General features: G+C 44.7%; 2 protein-coding genes across 2 annotated transcripts in view; both read left to right on the forward strand.

Annotated features, from left to right (window-relative positions):
• The window catches only part of LOC134460084 (transcription factor MafG-like), a 3,312-nt gene extending 1,326 nt beyond the window's left edge, over positions 1-1,986 (forward strand). The window contains exons 2-3 of the mRNA XM_063212557.1: positions 1,300-1,690; positions 1,820-1,986. Of these exons, the coding sequence (XP_063068627.1) occupies positions 1,300-1,690; positions 1,820-1,908 (480 nt within the window). The 3' untranslated portion in view covers positions 1,909-1,986. The remainder of the gene's footprint in view (positions 1-1,299; positions 1,691-1,819) is intronic.
• A 7,751-nt stretch (positions 1,987-9,737) lies between these two features.
• Positions 9,738-22,500, forward strand: part of pcyt2 (phosphate cytidylyltransferase 2, ethanolamine) — a 35,104-nt gene continuing 22,341 nt past the window's right edge. Inside the window, exon 1 of the mRNA XM_063219839.1 lies at positions 9,738-10,023. Within this exon, the coding sequence (XP_063075909.1) occupies positions 9,902-10,023 (122 nt within the window). The 5' untranslated portion in view covers positions 9,738-9,901. The remainder of the gene's footprint in view (positions 10,024-22,500) is intronic.

Genomic DNA, 22,500 nt, shown 5'->3' on the forward strand with positions numbered 1-22,500 from the left:
GTTAACATTAATAATTCCGAATTAAATTGTTCCGTCGAGTTTACTTTGATCTTTCATTTCATTTTGAATTGTGAAATGTTTACATGACATTTTCAAAGCGGAATTAAGCTGAATTCAGAATTAAAGTGAGTTCATTCTGAATAAAATGTCTCATGTAATGTACCCACTGATTTTTGAGAATGTGACTAAACCAGGTTTTGATTTTGAAAGAAAAAAAAGGTTCAAATCCAAAACATAGCAGTATATTATCACAGACAAAGAAATGCATTGGAACAATACAATTGTTAATTGTTTCCAAGTTCTTACTTCGTTTTTGTCAACACTGTTTATTGTATAAAATTGCAAAATTATGTTAATAATTCAACAGAATTGAAGACACTGTACATATTGTAAGCATATTCATTTAAACATTTCAAACGTAAACCTTCCTTAGATGGTGGTGACTTTAGAACTGGCGGTGGTGAGGCCAATCTGGTGGTGGTGACAGGTAGCTTGTTCCACATGTGACTGAATTGTGCTGGTTAATGAAATATTATAAGACATAGGCTCACTGTGATCCAAAATTACACTTTTGCCTCCACTGACGGGCATTTGGACACATTTTTGTCACCTCCACCAGAAAAAAAAGTCTATTATAAATCTATTATAAGACCTACAAAAAACCTGACAGTGGTGACATCTATTATTATTATTAACATTATTATTATTATTATTATTAACATTATTATTATTAACTCCGTATGTTTTCGGTCGCGTTGGCTCTTCTGTCTGTCTGTTTGTCTGTCAAGTGATTACATGGAACAGGATCAGGAACAAGTGATTACATTTTGGTGGTGATCCAGATCACGAACTGGAACCAGGACTTTTTCAAAAAAAGATTCTTCACCATTGCTAGCCTACAAATCTAGACGTCCCCAGTGGCCACAAATTGAATTGCGGGACAGGGCAAATTTTGACATTATAGGTTCTAAATCCACAAAAAGAAGGCAGAAAGACTTAAAAAATAAAAATAGGGTGTAACATAGTCAAATGCTCTATCAAACAGCTTCCTTGGCAGAGGTATGCACTCTCTGAGTGCATTTCTAGTTATTATTATGATTATTATTATTATACTAAAGCTAGATAAGTGCTCAGTCAACTCTGCCTTGTAGTGGGTAGAAACACATGCACCACGAACGTGCTAACAAATGAACGTACACACAACTCTGACGATCACATAAACCTCCCAATAACCAACCCTCATCTCTCTCTCTCCTCTCTCATCTCCCTCTCCTGTCGTTTGTCCGCACCCCTGCCCAGGTGAAGCGTGAGCCGGGGGCCAATGGCACATACCTGTGTGACGACGAGCTGGTCACCATGACGGTGCGCGAGCTGAACCAGCACCTGCGCGGCCTGACCAAGGATGAGATCGTGCAGCTCAAGCAGCGTCGGCGCACGCTCAAGAACCGCGGCTATGCCGCCAGCTGCCGCATCAAGCGCGTCACGCAGCGGCAGGAGCTGGAGCGCCAGCGCGAGCAGCTGCAGCAGGAGGTCGCCAAGCTCGCCACCGAGAACGCCGGCATGCGGCTCGAACTCGACGTGCTGCGCTCCAAACTCGAGGCCCTGCAGACGTTCGCCCGCGCCGTGGCCCGCACGCCACTCGGGGTGGCAGGGGTGGGTGGTGCGGTGGGGGTTGGTGGTGGTGGTGGTGGTGGTGGCGGTGGGGGTGCACGCGGGCATGTGGTTGTTGGTGGTGGTGGTGCAGTGACGACGCCCTCCGGGGGTGGCGGTGGTGGTGTGGTGGCGGGTGTGGGGGCGGGGGCAGGCGCGGGCGGCACAGGACCACGTCATGTGATCGCGGCGTCGGGGAAGGTGGCAGCCACCAGCGTCATCACCATCATCAAGTCCAAAGTGGAGACCAGGTCATAACCAGGGGAGACGCCACGCCGCGCCGGGGGTCAAGAAGGTCAAGAAGATGGAGGCTGTCATAGTGATTATCATCGTCATGGAAACAGCAATGGGATGGGTTGGTGTGATGGGGGGTTGGGGGTAGTTATTTTGGGTTTGGGGTGGTTGGGTTTAGATGGGGTTGGGGTGGTTGGTTTTGGATGTGGATAGCAAATCTCAATCAGACATGACTGCATAAACCACAGACTAGCAGCTGCAGCAGCACACACACACAAAAAGAGCACAATCAACGATGTGGGACAAAGAAAGAAGCTAGTGTTACTTACTACAGTATTATGATGCCAGATAATGTGTTTTCTGGGGATCGTTTCTCTTCCATCACAGCCAGGTAGCTGTTCTTCTCCTTCTTCCCCTTCATTCCATTGCTGAGTGATGTTTACACGTGTCCTGCGACCAAGACGAGCAATAATGCCATTGTTTTCGGAATACAACCAGCAAAATAGAATGTGTCTTCGGAATACTCTGTGATAATGACCGGGCGGCAGGCATAGCAGTACTCTCTTTTCATTGGACGGGACGGGGGACCCCCCCAAAGAGTCGGTGTCGGTAAAGTAACGCACTGTATGTCATGGTGAAGCTGTCTTTGCAGTCAAACTAGCATGGCACCTCTCTCTGAGCGGTCGTGCGTGCCTCGCTGGTATGTTTCGTGCGTCTACGACGTACATGCCAGGCCTTTGTGACAGCAGCGATGCCAGCGTTAATGGCACTTCCAACGAAAACAGCTTACGTTTGATCTCTGTGCAGCATAGCAGAGAAACTGGCAGAGCTCACACACTCCACACTCCACTCACTACCTTTGGATCTGTATCAATCGCATCCATGCTCTCTCTCTCTCTCTCTCTCTCTCTCTCTCTCTCTCTCTCTCTCTCTCTCTCTCTCTCTCTCTCTCTCTCTCTCTCTCTCTCTCTCTCTCTCTCTGCCATCTATTTAATGTCCTCATTTTGGGAAAATTTAAAACTGTTGGTTAATTCATTTAAAAAATCATTAAGACTTGGGCTGATGGTATATTATTATTATATATATATATATTATACATGGCAAGTATTCGTGTGCATACAAAATATTTTTTCCAAAGTACTGAATCAGAAATGTGCTTCTGTTGTGAATCTGGCAGTGGTCCTGTTTCCATGCTTTTAGATCAACTCTCACTTTAATAGGCTACTGAGTGGCGTGGGCATGTGTAAATGTAAGTATTCTTTGTTTATTTATTTTGTTCTGAAGTCTTTATAGTTCTTAACGCTCTGAAATGTTTTGTTACCAACACCTGTAAGCATTTGGATTGCAAGACGCACTGTTTTAACACACGATGCACACCATTTATCTTGCAATATGACATAAAAATACATTTTTAAAAAGAGAAGGAGGGACATACTGTATACCCATCTCAAAGAAATCCTTAGCTGTATCTCCAGTCTTACCAAAAGTGGCTTATTGAAGTGTTTTAGCTTTTCTGTATTGCATAGGTACAGTACCTGTTGTGAGGTGAGCCGTGATGTGAACTTGTGTGTGACCTGTGCATGACCTATTGGCCGAGGTGCCCACTGTGCAGTCCCCTGTATCGCCCTCTCCGCCATCTTGCTCCAGTAGTGTTCTAGTCAGTGCAGTGTTTCTTAACTGGTGGGCCGGGACCCCCCGAATGTTGGTCACGGAGGGGTCCTCCAGGGTGGGTCGCAGAGCTGTGGTATAAAAATGTATTAATTAATATATAATATATATTTAATATTAAGGCTGGGATTCAATTTTAAAAATTAATCGCATTAACTAGGGGCTTTGAAATTAATTAATCGAAGTTAATCACATCATTATCGCGTATCAATATCTCACTTGAGAACAGTGAGAAGTATTTTTTTTCACATGGAATTTGAATAATGATAATAGGCCTACATAAGGTTAATCAACATTTTTTTTTCAATGTGGTAATTAACCAAGATTAACAGACCAGTGCATTTTTTAGGTATAGGTAGACCTTCAGTAAACTATAACATTTTTTGGAAAACATAATGCTTTCAAATACATTCTGAACATTGTAAACCCTGATCATTAGAAAGCATCTCTCTGTTGCTTCAGAGACGACAACAGACTTCACAAAAAAAGAATAGAGAAATCAAATCAATTTCAGTAGTCTGTATACCATCAGACATAATGCTGTCCTCCATTGGTCTAATCCAGAACTACGTATGTACTATGTTACAGTGCGATTAAAATGCATTATTTTTTCACATTAATGTTTAAGTAGTTAATTAATCGAAATGAATCACGTTAAGTCCCAGCCATAATTAATATATAAAATATAATTAATATATAAATAATTTATATAATTAATATCGCCCACCATCTTGATCCAATAGTGTCCCTGCACTGTACTGCTAGCTAGCTCCGGCAGCAGTGGAGGCCTATAGGTCGGTAGTGCTGCATACGTACTGTGCGTCTGTATACTAGCCCCTGTAGTGAACGGTAGTAGACCCAGCAGCATACCCAAGCTGTTTTAGCATTCAAGGGCCAAATTGCAATCTGCAAACAGTTTTTTTTTCTAAACAAGCGAGGGTCACGTAGCAATCAGTATAACATTTTAAAAGACTTTGCAATACTTAAGTAATGTGGTCAGTCTGTAGTAGACGCGATGTGTGTGATGAAATGTGATGTCCAGTTCGCGGTTGATCAAACACGATGCTCGTCAAAGGAAGTAGTGCAGCAGTTCATTTGGTTTGCATCGCTGCTTTTGCCCTGGCCTAACAAACCTTGAGAAGGCACCTGTCTCAGCCACTGCATCACTCACCAAGGGAAACTCTCTCTTTTTTTGTAATTATGCTATATTAGTAAGACCAAGACCTGGCACAGAATGTAAGGTATTTTGTGTGGTGTTGAGCCACTGAAGTATATAAATATTGTTTGTTTAGATGGGATTTTCGTCTTTCTGTTCTGTGTACATTGTTTGGTACCTTCTGTTTACCCCTAAACAACGTGTCTTAAGTCTCCATTTACAAATAGCTTAAATAAAAATGAGCTTGACAAACAGAATGCTTGGGGACGCGCCGTTGTTGGCTCAGCTGTAGCATCCAACAGAGACTAAAGGAGTTTTCACACCTAGTCCCCCTTTAGTGAACTAAACTCAGTCCTCTTTAAATGGACCAAAAAGTGAACCGCCAGCAAAAGGACTCAGTTCTGTTTCTGTTCATATTGTGTGTATTACAAAAAGAACCGGTGGCTCTTTCTGGTCCAGTTAAGCTTTTATGGTGTGCCAGTTTTTGATCACACCTGGACCTGTAGAGTTCTCCTCAAGTGATTACACCCTAGTGTAACTTGTAAGGACTCATAAGCGAACCGTACTGAGACCACGTCAATAAAGGTCTCAGTACGGTTCACTTCCGTGGGGTGCGTGTAGGCCTACACTTTGGAGCGTTCACATATGTGCAGCACATACGGAGTCACAGGTCTGAGTTCGCTTAAATGGCTGATCATGTGTGAAAAATACCCTAAGCTGCAATACTCCAACACATTAGCAAGGGCACATTTTAAGGCAGAGATGAGGATTGTAAAGGTCGCTCGAACTTTGGTGATGTTATGTAGCCCCATAATGCACGCCAAAAAGTGAACTACCATAGTGCTACATTACTATGACATAACACTGGGCCTTTAGTAGGCCTAATGCACTACAACTTGGTCATTGCCATTCTGGTAAAAGCAAATGTATAACACTGTGTTAAGTTGCCACCGTCCTCCACAGCACATGGTTAAGCTAAACACATCCCCTCCTCTATCTTCGCACCATAGGTGTCTCCGGCCAACCCAGATGACATAGCTCAACCATATCGAAGCCAAATAGCCTATGGGTGATCCACTTGCAGTAATTACGACGTTACATGATTATTACTTATGAAGGGCAAATTTCATACCGACGATGCAAGCTGTGTAAATAAACTCCATGACTCCAAATATACGGACTTTTTAAGCACATCGTTACAGAGTGAAATGGCCAGTGACGTCGGTGGTGTTTTCAATGGTATTATTTGTTCTATTCCTAGACCATGTGTAAATAACGGTGTGCCAGTATCTATATTGATGAATGGTGGTGAGTCCAGATGTGTGATAGTTCTCTTGTAATAAGTAATGATAATGTACTAGAGTTTGTTATACATAATTCAAGAAGTCAACAACTGAAGACCTTGATGTTTTCTGTACATTCTCCTGTAGAAAAAGTGACTTTTATCCGTCTAAAGGTGATCTTGTGAATTTGGCTAATACTGCTGTGGGGTCTCTTCCATGGATTGGACTGTTTCAGAGGTGTACGAATTTTGTTTTTTTTGTTCAATGTTTTGGTTTTTATTGTTATTTTTGGTGTGTGTCATCGTTATATGTTTGTTGATAAACAGCTAACTTTATTTTCTATATATGACGACGATGATGATAATAATGATGAATAATAATAATAATAAAAAAAGCTTTTTGAAATGTATTCAGTAACTTGAATGTGTTAACGTGCTGTGTGCCGGTGGGTGAGTGAATGAGTGACTGGGTATTACTGACCTAGTTTGCGAGGGGTAAAAATAAGCTGCGGGGTGACTTTTGGTAAAATCAGACAGTGGTTTCGGGAGACTCTGGTCATTCAGATGGCACAGATTTGTTCGGCGAGAGCCAGAAAAAGGCAGTGGATGCCCCAGTTTGGGGGTCCTTGGTGGACGAGACGCACACACACACACACACACACAGGCAGGCAGACTCACTCGCACGCACACACACACGCACACACTCTCGCGCACACACACAGACAGGTACGTGCACACACACACACATGCACACACTCAGGCGCGTGCACACACACATGCACACGCACACATACACACTCTCTCTCTCTCTTAATGGGAATAGCAGCAGGCTGGTGGACGTTGAGGTGCGCTTGTCCTAAATTGGGGGGCACAGATGAAGTCATTTATCCTGCTCTGAGCTGCAGCAGGTAGGTAGCAACTCTCTCTCTCTCTCTCTCCCTCTCTCTCTCTCTCTCTCCCCCTCCCTCTCTCTCCAGGGAAACACACACACACACACACTCTCTCTCACACACACTCTCTCTCTCTCTCTCTCTCTCTCTCTCTCTCTCACACTCTCTCTCTCTCTCTCTCTCTCTCTCTCTCTCTCTCTCTCTCTCTCTCTCTCTCTCACACACACACACACACACACACACACACACACACACACACACACACACACACACACACACACACACACATCATAAATGCATGCATCTATCAAAACACATACTGTACACACAAATACATGCACTTCTCAAAAAATACACATACACACACAGGTACACAAAAAAATACAATTACACACTTTTGCTCATACACATTACTCAAACCTCTGAAGGTCAGAACAATGTCTCTATTGGCCACGGGAGAATGGAATACTCACAACAGAACAGATTGTGTGTGTGTGTGTGTGTGTGTGTGTGTGTGTGTGTGTGTGTGTGTGTGTGTGTGTGTGTGTGTGTGTGTGTGTGTGTGTGTGTGTGTGTGTGTGTGTGTGTGAGAGAGAGAGAGAGAGAGAGAGAGAGAGAGAGAGAGAGAGAGAGAGAGAGCATGCATGTGTGTGTGTGCGTGCGTGTGTGTCTGTGTTTGTATTTGTTGTTGATAAAGGACAGCATTTGTCATTCTTGCCCAGTTCTCCTGCAGTTGCCTGGCCTAGATATCTCACCAGCTACGAGAATGAATGAGCTACATCTACCCATACCTACACACGAGAACACGTGCATACACACCCCCTCTCTCTTACTCTCCTTCTCTCTTGCTTTTCTCTCTCGCACCCTCTCTCTCTCCCTCCCCCTTCCTCCCTCTCCCCTCTTCTCCCTGTCTACAACCCCCCCCCCCCCCTCTAGTTGCCCCCTCTCTCTCTCCCGTCTCTCTTTCTCTCTCTTTCTTTCTTCTCTCTCTCTCTCTCCGAAACACACTTGACAAAACAAAGCCACATCCCTTTAATCCAACAGATGTTTGCTTACTCCGACCAGGCTTGTTGTCACCCCTGGGATTCATAAGGGCCCTGTCAACTTCTTAGAAATGGGGTGTGATGAATGGACAGATCTGAGATATTTTACTGCATACAGAGTAGGCTATAGGCCTATGCAAAATTCTTTAAATTAGTGTCAAAGAAGCAAAATCACAGTAGAAAATATGAGACCAGGGATGGCCAAAATAAAAAATAACAAAGGAACTTCACTGAGTGACTGGTCTACAGTTAGGCCTACTAGCGTGATGCCTACCTCATTCTGGTTGCATCCATTTTTTTTTTTTTTCTGTAGGCTTACATGCCACCTCTTTGAATAACTGCTAATATCATGTAGCTAGAGTTGTACTTATACCATAAATTCTACTTTTACTTTGGCCACCTCTGTCTGAGACCCGTCCTAGCCTATTTTTTAAAATGACCACCAGCGCAGTTGTGTAGGCTAATTAACATGTAATATAGCCTACTTTCCTGTAGCAATACAAGCAATAATTCTATAGGCAGCCTTAAATATTTATTTTCTGAAAAATCTGGGATTATGACCGTATTATTCCTGCTGCACAACAATTTATTTGTTTAGAAACGCTGGGGGGAACTGGAAGTACAATAGCCTACAACACAGCGATTTCATTATTTTATCAAGAAGTGTCTCCTGTCATCTACAATAGGCCTACAGTACTCGTGTTTTTCACTAGAGGGCGCAATAGGTTTCCATGTTATTACTTGAAAAGCTTACGCAACAGCACTACAATAATCTGGGCACACCACTACTAGGCCTACACATGGGCAATAAGATCAGTATAGCCCAGTGTTTCCCAACCTTTTTTGTCTTGTGTACCCCTTAAGCCTCTTAGTTGTGCTATGAGTACCCCCTAATTAATTTGTTATATAATAATTTTCTCTGTCCTGATGTGGCTGCTCCATACATTTGTTATAATAATAACACTCTTCCAAGTACCCCCTGCAGTGTGCTCGCGTACCCCTAGTGGTACACGTACCCCTGGTTGGGAAACACTGGTATAGCCTATATTCAAGGTCGCTAGTCCAACTTTGTGGGAGCAATGCCTACATTCCAGCCAATTCGCGTGCAACACGCAGTCACCATATTCTTGGGTGAAAGAGAAAATAGGCCTACTTATGAGTCTCCTCTGGGCGGAAACCTAGTCCCATTCGCCCATTTGGTAGGGCTAGTGAAAGAACGTGGATCTAGGCCTATATAGCCCATCACATTATAATTTGCGCTATCCATATTAAGGCATATTACAAAATGTCCTATGTCATTACAAGTTATTAAGTGTCACTAAGTGTCAAAACAAGTTACAAAATGTGTAACAAGTGGGACACATACTGTAATGCTTTTTGGGTATGGTGGTCATATTTTAAAAATTTTTTACAATATTTTACAATTGCAAAACAATGATGGATGAAGAATGTCATGCCCAGGCCCCTACATTTGACCAGCTAATTGGACTGACATAGGCTACGACAACAGTCACAACACCCATAGAACCTATCATCCATTTAGTAGACCACTTTGATAGCAATCGCTAGCAGACTGTCTTGTTCTTTTTCTTTTGTTTGAATTGACCGACTCTTGAGCGGCCACTTTGTCTTTACAAGTCACACATCGATATGCTTGGTATGCGGGTCACATGACTGAGGAGAGAGGAGAACAGTTATGCAACAACATGTCCGCTGCCTGAGCGAAATCATCGAACCACCGCTCCTCCATGACGCCACTTCCCGGGTACAGGAGGCGTTGTCCCATACGGAAACGTCACTCCTCTGCAGAAACCGGCTGACTGATCAACGAGGGAACCGGACTGGACATTACGGGGAGCGCCCTTATCGTTTCTGGATAGGCTATACACAAAGTAGACCCACTTGTTTTAGTTTAAGTCGAGGTATAGTGTTTCGCCCGAGTTGTTTTCTATAGATCTGTAGTAACCCTGTGTGTAAAATGATAAAGAATGGGCACCATCAGACCAGCATTCCGGGGAAGGACGCAGGAGCAGGCTCGGGTGCCACCGCCTGCAGTCCCGAAAAACGACGGCGTACTATTCGTGTGTGGTGCGATGGCTGGTGAGTTACTTGAATGTGCCACGGTCAGGGATATCCATGACATTTGAGTCGTGATACGGCGAGCTCACGTGGGTCTTAACGGAACTTAAGGGTTATCTTTGCCAGAGCCATACCGGTGTGCGCTGTCACGCCATAGCCACTGCCCCACTCGTGTGTTTGGCATGACTGAAACGTACCGAAGCAACATTTCTTCCCCAATCGTCATCTTTCTATGTCGAATTACCGAACACATAGATTAAGATTCAAACTAAGTCATAACATGATTAGATTTGCGTACATTTCGATCGTTAGCCGTAGCCGAGTTAACTTGTGCTTGCTGCGCTTGCTTATGGGTGCTGAAAAGGGATGTCAACCAAGCGTAGCTCTCGCTCAGGCGGACTATGTAAGGTCGAGCACAAACACTTCTGTTTATTTACACAACCGCGACACAACTGAGCCTTCATTTCGCCCTGTAGATGGATAGTTAACCAGGGTGGATCCGCGCGGTCACTCGGGTACATTGTAAACAAAGCCCCTGCCCTCGCCCTCAAATGCGCCGACCGGCTAATCGCCGTGGTACAGCGCAGGTCGGGATACTGTGGGCCAGACCAACACAGTCCAACTTTATTAGCAAAAGAGGCTGAAGTCATAACTGGTGTTCCTCTGTTGACTAGTCACTTCACTGTAATGATTCAACGGTCCCTTAAACAAAGCAAAGGAGGAACAGCTCTAAGTGAATTGAACTGGGCTGCTCCAACTTTAGGCTATTCAAATAGGTTGAGGTTCTTCTTTGTAACGCACACTCATGTTCATAGTAATAGGACAGTACTAACAACACAGTTATTACTATGGAAGGAAACTGAGAAGTAGTTCAGAATCAGTCGAGTGGTGGTTCGATTGGCCCTGGACACTTACATATGGTAGGCCTACAGTTCTGCCCAGGCAGAATACCCCAGTGAGATAACTAACTCTAGTCTGTGTTCTGCAGGTGTGTGTGTGTGTGTGTGTGTGTGTGTTCACACATTTGTTTTCAGATCCAGTTTGGTGAGGGTGCCTCTGTATGCAGTGCACTAGGTGACAAGGTTGTTGCAGAATAGGAGAATCCGTGTAGTAGGCTTTCGGTGTGTTTGAGTGAGTCAGTGTGAGGGTGTTTGCCCCTTGTTGCGTGCGGGTGAAAAATGCGATGGCTTTGGGCAGTGAAGGCCGGGATTACTCTGCTTTCTCTGGGAGGATTCTGGCCCCGTCCACTGGTCAACCCGCCGCCCGGCTGGAATGTAGTGGGATGCTTAACATGCCACGATGTTAGCCGCTGCAATGGACGCTCACACAGGCTCGAGTAAACATGCACACTCACTAACGCACAATACACTTATACAGTACACACACACACACACACACACACACACACACACACACACACACACACACACACACACACACACACACACACACACACACACTCACTAACGCACAATATGCTTATACAGTAGACACACACTCTATCTCTCTCTCTCTCTCTCTCTCTCTCTCTCTCTCTCTCTCTCTCTCTCTCTCTCTCTCACTCTCTCACACACACACACACACACACACACACACACACACACACACACACACACACACACACACACACACAAACACACACACTTGTACAGTAAACTCTCTCACACACTCACACACTCACACACTCACACACACAGTAGACACACTCACAGTATACACACTTTCTCTTCACTCAAGCCTCTTTGAACCTCCAGGCTAGTGGGGGCGTTGGGGAGCACTGGGGGGCATCGGGAAGGATACAGCTGAGAGAGGGCTGCTCAGTTGTCATTAGGGTAATTAGTCTATTTGATTTTTTTATCCGGGGGATGGGGGGTGCAGGCTTATGATGAGATCAAGGGGCGTTGGGAGGTTTATTATGAGTTCATTACTTACTTAAGCCTACCGCTCAACTTTGGGCACAGGCCATGATCAAGTCCTCTCCATCTTTTCCAGCCAGACCTCTTCACATCTGCATCTACGTAGGTGATGATGAGTTCCGGGGGGCGTTTATTTAAAAAAGGTTGTGAATCCACTGGTGTAGGATAACTAATCTAGGTCTTTTTTTTTAAACTTTATTCATGATAGTGCAGATGGTGACAGGAAGCGAGTTGGGAGAGAGAGACAGAGAGGGGTTGGCAAAGGACCCGGGCCGGGAATCAAACCTGGGTCAGCCGCATAGCAAACGACTGCCCTACCATATGCGCTACGGTAGGGCCATAGACTGAGTAATCTAATATGGCCATACCGCTCACTCATACAGCGGTAGGGAGCCACCCTGCACCTTGTGTTGCCACTTAGCCCTAATTGCTGTTAGCTGCCAAGATGACACGACGATACAGTTTAATTGAGTTATCCAGAATGCCATTCACATGGTAGCGAGGCCTAGATAGCATGCGGTAGGCCCATAAACAGTTGGGCTGTAACCATACACTCAACTCACGTTTCGGTTCGTATCATGATCTTTGACCTACGTTTCGAATCGATACACCACGTCATTTTTTAATATCACTTTTTTTCTCACTCTCACAAAACAAAATGCTAAAAATGCTAATTTATAGGTAGAGCAGGTTACAATTTGCCACTAAGTATTGAAGAACTGTTTCAAAATAGGAGGTTTTGAAAAAAGAAAAAGCACTATCACATATAATGTGGTTGCTTCTGCACTGAAGGGTAACAGAACTTTGAAAAAGCGTAACACGATACTGCCTTCTTACATCGCGATACAGTATCGTGACTCTGTATATCACTCGGTTCGATACAATATCATAACAGCCCTAGTGAGCAGCAGTTTTCACATGGTAACCAATACGGTAGTTGATAGGCAGGGTTAGGCATGCAGTAGTCACTGGCAAATCGATCCTGCAATGACTGGCGGCCTCACCACCTGTGATCCGCCCCCAACTGCGTCCCCAAACCCGCGGGAAAAGATTGTAAAATAGGCGACAAAATGAATAACTGCTGATAAACGCTCATACCGCGTTAATATAGCAATAGCGTGGTAATAACACAGAAATAACATATATTAAAAGCGATTTTTACGATGCTGTCAGGGACGGGGCCTTGCGATGTGAGCAGGGCAGGGAAGTGTGTGTGTGTGTGTGTGTGTGTGTGTGTGTGTGTGTGTGTGTGTGTGTGTGTGTGTGTGTGTGTGTGTGTGTGTGTGTGTGTGTGTGTGTGTGTGCGCGCGCGACAGAGAGAGAGCAAGGCAGGGCAGGGAAGTGTCTGTGTGTGTGTGTGTGTGTGTGTCTGTGTGTGTGTGTAAGTGTGTAAGTGTGTGTGTGTGTAAGTGTGTGTGAGAGAGAGAGTGCAGGGCAGGGCTGCTGCATGTGCAGTTTCAGGTCGTCTGCAGCACAGGAGGACAAAAAACACACCATCATCTGATCACATACACAGGGTCAAAGGTCAGGGACATCAGTGACTCATAAACACAACAACTCAGTCAAAACAATACACACACACACACACACACACACACACACACACACACACACACACACACACACACACACACACAGACAGACTCACACACACACCAGTCCTCATGCTCACACCAGTCTACACTCACACACTCACCAGTTTACTCACAGTTCACACACACACTCTCTCACACACACACACACACACACACACACGTGGCAGTGTGGGTCAGTGACATGTCATCAGGTCACTATCTGGACTTCCTCAGGCTGCGCTCTCCAACTATAATTAAAACTTCCTGCTGCAGCTGATATGAGACCAGAGAGCCAAGTCCTCCATTCGCAGATGTATGACGTTCATTATGTCTAACAGTTCAATCAATGCTTAAAGTTTCTTTTGTTTTAGACATGTAAGTTTTATCTTTTACCTGCCATGTTTTGAGACGCTGAGACTTCCATCTTCGGTGGAAAGGCTGTAATAGATTTTGCAGCATGAGAGTAAATTGTTGCAACTTTCCTCAGATTGATGACACACTTTCCTCAATTGATTACACAGTCGGTTTTGAAGAAGTTGCAAATGATCTCAGCCTAAATGTTGTTATTATTGATATATTATGCACATTAATGGACTCTTGTGGACTTGTGAACTTGTGGACTCAAAATAAGAAGATAATGGCAGAATAAATAGATTGAAATAATCTCCACACATCCAGCAGAAAAGGTATAATTATACAATAAAAAATGAGGTGATTTAAACTATAAAACTCAGTAAGCCACTTTGGGTCAGTATGCTTAGCACTGATTGGTCGAATAAGTCATGTCATCTCCCACCCAATAGAAAGATGGTGTGGGGGCGGGTCTAGTTGGAGATCAGGTGGTATCCAGTTTGACTGTCCACAGCGCTCTTGACACACATGGTTATGTTTTACACACACACACACACACACACACACACACACACACACACACACACACACACACACACACACACACACACACACACACACACACACACACACACACCCCTCTGTGTCTCGGGCCTCTCCTTAGGCATGCAGACTCACCCTGTCTCTCCCTGCGTCAGGTGTTTGTGTGTGTGTGTGTGTGTGTGTGTGTGTGTGTGTGTGTGTGTGTGTGTGTGTGTGTGTGTGTGTGTGTGTGTGTGTGTGTGTGTGTGTGTGTGTGTGTGTGTGTGTGTGTGTGCGCAGTGTGCAGTGATGGTACTGGGCTGGGTGTCTGCTGACTGCAGTGGTTAATATTTCATTGCTGATGTCACTTGTGCTTCAGCCGATCTCTCCTCTCTTCTCCTCTCCTGCCCTCTCCTCTCTTCTCCTCTCCTCTCCTGCTCTCTCCTCTCCCATCCTCTCATGTTCTCTTCTCTCCTCCTCCCTCTTCTCTCCTCTCCTCTCCTCCTCTCTCCTTTCCTTTCCTCTCCTCTCCTCATCTGTCCTCTCCTCACCTCCCCTCGTCTCCCCTCTCCTCTCCTCCCCTCGTCTCTCCTACTCCTCTCCTTTCCTCGCTCTCCTCTCCTCTCCTCTCCTCTCCTCCTCCTCCCCCTCCCCTCGTCTCTTCTCTCCTCTCCTCTCCTCCTCTCTCCTCTCCTCTCCTCATCTGTCCTCTCCTCACCTCCCCTCGTCTCCCCTCTCCTCTCCTCCCCTCGTCTCTCCTACTCAAGGATGACGGACACTCTACTCCAGCCACGCCTTAGCTCTACAGTTACACACACACATTACAAAGGACAAGGGCACACGCATGCACACACACACGCACACGCACACGCACACACTCCTAAGATGATAATCAGTGAATAAAAGGACCAGAGGTCTATCGCCTGTGTAGAACAGAAAGCCAAGTGCAAAGTTGTGTAACGCGTGTGTGTGTGTGTGCGTGTGCATGAGCGTGCGTGTGTGTGTGTGCCTGCCTGCGTGCCCACCCGAGCGTGCGTGTGTGCGCGTGCGCGCGTGTGTGGTTACTCTAGGTCAGGTGGTCAGCTGAGTAAATGAGTAGCACATGGGCCAGTGGTGTGGCTGGTCGTTCTGTAGAGACTGAGAGTGAGAGGACAGGTCCATTAAAATATCGACACTGCACTATCACGCTGCTGTATCGACACACCGCACTATCAATACCCTGCACTGTCTTTACACTGCATGTATGTACTGTAGGTGCCATTTCTTCAATTTTTATTTTATGACCAGTTCTTTGAGAATTAGTCCATGGCGCGGGACTCTTTGTAAAATTCACACAGTTTACTTATGAAAATTGTTGCTTCTTCATAGTTGACTTGAGCTCGTGGTCTCCGTGTGTCATCTGGCCTTGGTATGGTCTCGTCGTTGCCACGTCTCGGTCAAAGACTGCTACGCTCTGACCTTCCTCGTCACGCAAAACAGTTTTAATTCAGCACAAAATGACGTCATACATATCTTAATAAAATTATGCTATGTCAGAACTAGGAAAATAACATTACTAAAATAAGCAACAGTAAATATGTCTGAATATTAAAACTAAGCATAAGGCAGTTCAAAATTAAATTATTATTTGCAGTTTTCTATGATTATCTATTATGGCTCTAACACTGCATAATATTGATACACTGGTGCAAATACACACCGCCACAGTCCTCGGGTCAGAGAGGTCGTGGGGTGAATGTAACAAATCTCTCTTTCTCCATTCTCTTTATCTCTCGCTATCCTCTTGTTCTCTCTTTCTGTGAGAATAGATCTTGTTGTATGTTCAATGTAACAGATCCCCCCCACCCCCTCTCCGTGGGAATACATCTTGTGTAGCTCAAGTATTGTACACTGACCTCCTCCTCGTTGCGTGCATGACATGTGTGTGTGTATTTTAACCCCCTTGGGGAACATTTAGTCCTCCATTGAAACATTGATAGTCTTCACGTTTTTTTTCCCTGTCACATCAGTTAAGTACAGTGTGGAAGAGTGTCGTGTAACATTGTTTAACACTTGCTGTGAGTTAACGACGCAGTAGTACTATCTACAGGGCATAGTAATGGGCGTAGAGGAAGTAACAGCGCGGTAATAACTTACTGTAACGGCCTTATAGGTAGATTATGTAATGTTGTCAGGGCTGCTCGATTATGGGAAAAATCAATATCACGATTATTTCAGTCAATTTCATATCACAATATTTTAGACGATATTCCAAATAATTGTGCTAAATTCGCAATCTTCCCTCCCTTCAGCAGTGTGAGTGGAGGGCCATAGAGAAACACACAGTAGTGTTCTGCATGAGTGTTGGGTAGCAAGTCTGCTCTGTGCTCGCCATGACTAAAGTGGGGGGGAATGTATTGCGCTTAGTGTAACCTACCTTTTGGCAGTATAGACAAATGACAAAAATATTGTTTCAACTCGATATTATGAAATTTGATATTGTTTGACAGCAATATTGATATCACGATATAAATTCGATATATTGCACAGCCCTAAATGTCTGACAACCATTACCATTATGTCAGAGAGACTGGATAAGAATCTGCTGCTTGTGAGAAGCTCTGTGCTTATAGCTGTGGATGTCAGTGGAACATGAATTCTGTTTTCACTCGTGATGCTGTGTGTACTTCTGCTCTCTCTCTCTCTCTCTCTCTCTCTCTCTCTCTCTCTCTCTCTCTCTCTCTCTCTCTCTCTCTCTCTCTCTCTCTCTCTCTCTCTCTCTCTCTCTCTCTCTCTCTCTCTCTCCTTGTGTGTGTGTGTGTGTGTGTGTGTGTGTGTGTGTGTGTGTGTGTGGGTGATGGTTAGTCTTGCTAGATTAGTGCAGATTACCTCAGATTACTTCATCTGTGTTAATCCAGGAAGACCTGAGGGCCAGCCGGCCACATGCAGACATGCAGCCCAACGTGTGTGTGTGTGTGTGTGTGTGTGTGTGTGTGTGTGTGTGTGTGTGTGTGTGTGTGTGTGTGTGTGTGTGTGTGTGTGTGTGTGTGTGTGTGTGTGTGTGTGTGTGTGTGTGTGTGTGTGTGCGCATGCATGTGTGCAGCATCCATTAGGGACGTGTGTGTGTCTGTGTGTGTGCGCTTGTGCATGTGTGTGAAGCATCCTTAGGGATGTGTGTGTGTGTGTGTGTGTGGAGAGAGAGAGTGTGTGTGTGTGTGTGTAGCATCCATAGGGATGCGTGTGTGTGTGTAGCATCTATAGGGGCGTGTGTGTGTGTGTGTGTGTGTGTGTGTGTGTGTGTGTGTGTGTGTGTGTGTGTGTGTGTGTGTGTGTGTGTGTGCTTGCGTAGCATCCTTAGGGACGTTTGTGTGTGTGTGTGTGTTTTGTAGTAGTCATCAGTAAAAGAACATAGTCATCAGCTGATGGAGAAACAGCAGCAGAGTTTGTCCTCTGCGTCCCAGTTTTTTGTGTTTGCAGAGCGTACAATTCTCACACGCACACACACACACGTGCGCGCGCGTGCAAGCACACACGTGCTCTGTTGGGACGGTGTGAGGCTTCACAGACACCCACACACTTACACACACAGATGGGGCAGTAAGTAAGATTACAGAGAGTGAGAGTGGCGCCGGCCTGAGATCACACACTCTGCGATATACATCGAGCTCCAACACACACTAATGACGCTCTCACACACACACACACACACACACACACACACACACACACACACACACACACACACACACACACACCCCCCCCCCCCCATGTCTTCCTCACTAACATCTCTCAGCAAACTAAAAGAGAAATATCGTTGAAGTGTGTATCGATCATATGGAAGACATGCAGCTTGTACATGGTGTACAGTACAGCTCGGTTTCAGTCTATTAGTGAGCTCCTCCACTGTAACATGATACAGTGTAAACATATAGACTGATACACGAGCCGGGGCAACACAATGCCTTCGCTGTATGTTGCTATCAGAGGGAGACCTTGGGGAAAACGAAATCACATTTTTCACATTTACTCCCTCATGGTTCGTTGCACTGTCACAACAACCATGGCTATTTTATTTTGAAGTAAACCTTTGAATGAAAGAGACATAGTGGTCAGCTCGAAGCGTTCAAAATGTTAGCAAATCAAAATTGAATCAAAAAATAAAATAAAAATGTAATTGACATTCTCATGTCAATTTACCATGTCTGTTTAGCCCAGACTCCTCTTTTATTTGAATTTATTTGACTGTCATGTCTGATTTATGTTATCTGGCAGCTGTTCAGTGATAAGAGGACCATGAAGCACAGCATGATGACATGTCATCTGCCGTCTGCCAAGATGAGTCACACTGACCCATATTTCACTTTGGTGCCAGGGAAAGGACACGATCGGACACTTGTGACAAAAAACTTGTGCTTTGAACAATTAACAGTTTTGAACAATTAACAGTGCTGTCTTTACCATGAAAGTTTTGAAGTCCGTTTGATTCAAGTCTTTTGAAGCCCTTTCATGTTTTCGAAAAAATAAATACACGAAACATCCAACTACTGTATACATTTTTATAAAGTCGATCTGATCGTAGCCTCTTTGTGCAGATGGGCCGGCCGGCGGGCCTGTTCACTTTGCTGAAAAGACTCAACTACATCATAACAACATTGCTGTGACATCACTGAGAGCCGTAGCCTCTTACTGCAGATGGGGTCGCCGGCGGGCCTATTCACTATTTGCTGAAAATGCTCAACTACATCATAACAACATTGCTATGACTATGAAGAGAGCCTTCAGTAACAGATTAAGACATAGCCATTACAATTTTGGTGACAGTAAGGTTATAACATAGGCCCTGCGCTAAGGGGTTAAGTAACAGATTAAGACCTGGTCATTACAGTTTTGGTGACAATAAGGTTATAACAGGCTCTCCGCAAAGGGGTTAAAGAGCTACCTTCCGACAGCAATCAGCATGCTGTAGTTAATGGATCATGTGAGCTGCACTGCTATTGCCATATAGAGCCACATAGTGTATAACTAAACAGATTAGGAGCTGGGTCGCATATACACAGCACATGACAGCTGTTAGCCATGAGTGACTTAGTGCTGCTCCTCCTGTGCAACTGGGTATGAGAGATTTGCATGACATGCTAACAGGCTAGCACGCCATGGGCTAATGGGGAGACAGTCATTGGATCATCAGAGAGTTGGAGGTTTGCATCCTGTGCTGTGTCTCAAATCGCACACTTGTGTCAGTATACTGATGTTTAGTACATAGTGCACACAGAGCACTGAGGTGTTCAGTGTATAGTACCGTGGAAAAGTTTGGACCACTAACATACTGAATTGATGGACTAGCATAGCATTAGCTCACCAAAATATTGGTTGGCTACTGTTTGTATCACAGCTTGTTGTGCTTGCTTTCCTTCAGCCCAAATGGTAACTACAGTGCCCTCCATTATTATTGGCACCCCTGGTTGAGATGTGTTTTTTAGCTTCCAATTATTATTATTTTTCTCTAAATAATATGGGACCTTAATGGAAAAAAAGAGACAAATCCAACCTTCAATACAAGTGCATTTATTCAGTGGAGAAAAAATCCCACATAAAGAAATAGTTATTTGACATCAAATAATGTGTGTCACAATTATTAGCACCCCTGTTGTTAATATTTTGTACAACCCCCTTTTGCCAACAAAACAGCACCTAATCTTCTCCTATAATGTTTCACAAGATGGGAAAAGACAGAAAGAGGGATTTTCAGCCATTCCTCTTTGCAGAATCTCTCTAAATCATCCAGATACCTGGGTCCTCTCCTCTGTACTCTCCTCTTCAGCTCACCCCACAGGTTCTCAATGGGGTTGAGGTCTGGGGACTGAGATGGCCATGGGAGGAGCTTGATTTTGTGTCTGGTTAACCATTTCTGTGTAGATTTGGCCATATGTTTAGGGTCATTGTCTTGCTGAAAGACCCAGTGACGATCCATCTTCAGCTTTTTGGCAGAGGGCAACAGATTTTGATTTAAAATGTCCTGGTATTTCAAAGCATTCATGATGCCATGCACCCTAACAAGCTTCCCAGGGCCTTTGGAAGCGAAACAGCCCCACAGCATCACTGACCCACCCCCATACTTCACAGTGGGTATGAGGTGCTTTTCAGCATGCGCATCTTTCGTGGCACGCCAGACCCACTTAGAGTGTTTGTTGCCAAAAAGCTCAATCTTGGTCTCATCTGACCAAAGCACACGGTCCCAGTTGAAGCCCCAATACCGCTGGGTGAACTCCAGACGTGTGCGTTTATGATTGTGGGTGAGGAAAGGTTTTCTCCGTGCATGCCTCCCAAACAGCTTGTTGGCGTGTAGACAGCGCCTGGTGGTTGATTTGGAGACTTTGTGACCCCAGGATGCTACCATTTGTTGTAATTCTGTAACAGTGAGCTTTGGAGATATTTTGATTTCTCTTACCATCCTCCTCACTGTGTGTGGTGGCAAAATAAACTTGGGTCCTCGTCCAGGCTTGTTTACCACTGTTCCAGTTGTTTTGAACTTCTTAATTATTCCTCTCACAGTAGATATGGGCAGCTGCAGTTGAGTGGCAATCTTCTTGTAGCCTCTGCCTGACCTGTGAAGGTCGACGCACATCTGCCTCACTTGTATGTTGTGTTCCTTTGTCTTTCCCATGTTTAAGAGTGGATAAGAGAAATGGCCTCGGTGTCACGTCATATTTATACCCCAGGGAAACAGGAAGTGATGAATTACTAATTAAATGTTCCTACATACTCTGGTAAACTTTGTAAACTACTGTAGAAATGACAGAAATGCTTCAATTATATTTATTTCCTGGGAATTGTTAAGGGTGCCAATAATTGTGGAACAGGTGATTTAATGAAAAATAATTATTTTTTAGTCAGGGATTTTTTTTATTTTCCTACAATTCATTTGAGTTGAAGGCTACATTTTCCTAAAATTTTCAGTGTGACAGTATTCTTCTGCAATAAACACTGAATTTATTTTAAGGCTTTTAACACATCTCAACCAGGGCTGCCAATAATTATGGAGGGCACTGTATGTTGCATACAATGTTCGGCTAGACATGAAGAGGTTGGTGGTCTCGTCAGAAATACGAGACTGTTGACCAAACTCTTCTACTGAACCGAATGCCACATTTCTTCCGTCACATAAAAAACAAGGCGGCCATTTTAGTGCATGTAGTGTCCATCTTTCAGGTACTGCGCTTTTGACCATTGTTAGGGCAGCATCCGGGCACGTTAAGTGCACTGTATTTACCGAAATTTTCATTTTACAATGTTAGCAAATTAAAAATCGAAATAATTTATTTAAAAAGATACATTTTGAAAATCATGGGGTGTATCGATCCATAGGTCAAAAATGATCATACAAACTGAATCGTGTTATAAGTGTATGGTTACAGCTCTTGTGTGGGTGGAAGTACACTTGAGCAAGGCCCACAACTACTCTGTATTTCTCCAGAGACTGTAACCACTACTCTGGCCTGTACCTGTATTTGTCGGCAAGTTGCGATGGATAAAAGCGCCTGATGCATGTAATGTAATGAGCATGGTAGAGCAGCGTAACAGGCTAACTAGCTAACAGGCTAACTAGGTAACAGGCTAACTGGAGGCCATGCCTGCTATGATTGCTGCGGCAGGGTCACTGAGTTCCCACGCTGACTGTCTAGTGACTGACTGACTGGCGTTTGATCCTATGCCATGTGTGTCAAAGGTGGCTGTGTGTGTGTGTGTGTGTGTGTGTGTGTGTGTGTGTGTGTGTGTGTGTGTGTGTGTGTGTGTGTGTGTGTGTGTGTGTGTGTGTGTGTGTGTGTGTGTGTGTGTATGTGTGTGTGTGTGTGCGCGCGCGCGCGCGCGCTGGCGCATGTGTGTGTGTTACAATAAGTTACATAAGTGCTCTGTGTGGGCTCCATCTTATTCTGGTCACTCTCACACTCCCTCACCCCATTTTCTTTTCTATGTGAGCTCTCCTCTCTGCCTCCCTCTCTCCCTGTGGACAGGCACAGACACTCTCTCTCCTCTTACCTTCCTCCTCCCTCCTCTCCTCTTCTCTCCTCTCCCCTCTGCCTCTCTCTCTCCCTTTGGACTCTCCTCTACCAACTCTGGTCTAATGTGAGGTCTTCCCTCTTTCTCACCCTCTGCCC

This window comes from Engraulis encrasicolus, chromosome 2, assembly GCF_034702125.1.
Source record: "Engraulis encrasicolus isolate BLACKSEA-1 chromosome 2, IST_EnEncr_1.0, whole genome shotgun sequence".
Lineage (NCBI taxonomy): Eukaryota > Metazoa > Chordata > Actinopteri > Clupeiformes > Engraulidae > Engraulis > Engraulis encrasicolus.